The sequence below is a fragment of the Chlorella variabilis genome, assembly GCF_000147415.1.
Source record: "Chlorella variabilis unplaced genomic scaffold CHLNCscaffold_168, whole genome shotgun sequence".
In the NCBI taxonomy this organism is placed as follows: domain Eukaryota; kingdom Viridiplantae; phylum Chlorophyta; class Trebouxiophyceae; order Chlorellales; family Chlorellaceae; genus Chlorella; species Chlorella variabilis.
Window position 1 is genome coordinate 1 of NW_005434949.1, and position 1,368 is coordinate 1,368.

At 65.9% G+C, this 1,368-nt stretch overlaps 1 protein-coding gene across 1 annotated transcript; it reads left to right on the forward strand.

Annotated features, from left to right (window-relative positions):
- Nucleotides 1–290: 290 nt before the first annotated feature.
- On the forward strand, nucleotides 291–1,340 carry CHLNCDRAFT_136593 (hypothetical protein; the record flags this gene model as incomplete). Its single annotated transcript, XM_005842632.1, has 5 exons — nucleotides 291–299; nucleotides 430–513; nucleotides 736–939; nucleotides 1,077–1,145; nucleotides 1,302–1,340. The coding sequence occupies 5 exons, from the start codon at nucleotides 291–293 to the stop codon at nucleotides 1,338–1,340; spliced, it is 405 nt and encodes a 134-aa protein (XP_005842689.1).
- Between the last annotated feature and the right edge of the window lie 28 nt (nucleotides 1,341–1,368).

A 1,368-nucleotide genomic window follows, 5' to 3' on the forward strand; every position in this document is an offset into this window, starting at 1 on the left:
TGCAATGCATGCACCCTTACATGTGCAGCCTTCTGGTATTTTCATGTGCCTGGGAGATGTGCGGGCATGGGGGCCCATGTGCCCCATGCCATTTGAGTGCCCGGCGGCGGCGCTGCCTGCCGCCGGGAGCCCGCACCAGCATCGGCACCCGTCGGCCTGGCAGGCCTAAGCTGCTAAGGATCCCCACGTCCCCCACCACGTTGTGGGGGTTGCGTGTCCGGCAGGACGGGGAGCGGGGCCAGGGTGGGGTGACCCTGGGACGCTCAGCTGGGGGGAGGGTGGTCGGAGCCATGGAGAGGGTGCTCCATGGTCCACCCCCTCTCTTGATGCCCCTTGATCACGTGTGCCCCCTGCCCAAGGTCTGCTCACGCGGCCTATCATAGCGGGGTGACTGTAACACCTGGGCCCCCACCTGCCTTCATCCCGCAGCTACTGCACCTCCGCACCTTCCCCAAGCTGCCCTGCGACTACGACCTCGCGACTGCCAGCGCCGACGGCGTCGGAGGTCTGGAGGTCAGGCTGCCTGCCCTACTCTGTTGCTTTCTCTTTGACTTGTTCCTGCCTCGCTGCCTGGTTTGCTGCTTTCCTTTTTGTTTCCCTGCCTGGCTGCGGCACCGCCCCCGGATGACGTTTTGTGGTGACTAAGGTTGGCTGTGCTTCCACACGGCGAGGCTGGGCGGCGCGTGCGCCCACCGCATTGTTTGGCTGTCAGCAAGTCGCGCCATTGTGCTGCAGGTCGAGCCGCCAGCACCCGGCTGCGCCACCCTCACCCTGCACACCGCCACCCGCGACGCTGGCTGCTCCTCCCCCTCCGTCAGCCTGACTGTGGATCAGTACGGTCTGGGCCTGGTGGCCGGCGCCACCTGCATCGACGCGCCGCAGCCGCTGGCGGCCTCGGTGCTGGTCACAGCCGGCGGCGTCCCTCTCGTGTTTTACGAGGTGCGCTGTTCAGTCGCGCATTCGATGCGTTTCCTCGCTTTTGGTGTTCAGGCTGCAAGCCTGCGTATCCGCAGTGGAGCTTGCGGCACACAACATCCTTGCGTGTTGCATTCCCACCCCCTCTAACACACAATCAGGTGGAGCTGGGCTATGTGGGTCCATCTGTAGACCTGACCCAGCGGGTCAACGTGCGGCACTTCCGGCAGGTACGTACCGCCACGTACCACCGCCGTCCGCCGTGTCCACCTGGCCCGCCGCTGCCGCCACATGCGTGGAGTGTGCGCTGCTGCCCCCGCTGCTCCCCGGCATCACCTTGTGTAGGGGTTGGGGCGTGCAAGCTCCATGTATGCATCGGCGGGGAGGTGCCGGCCAGGTTCCTCACAGGCGGAGCCCTCACATGAGGGAAGCACCCTTGGCATCACCCTCACC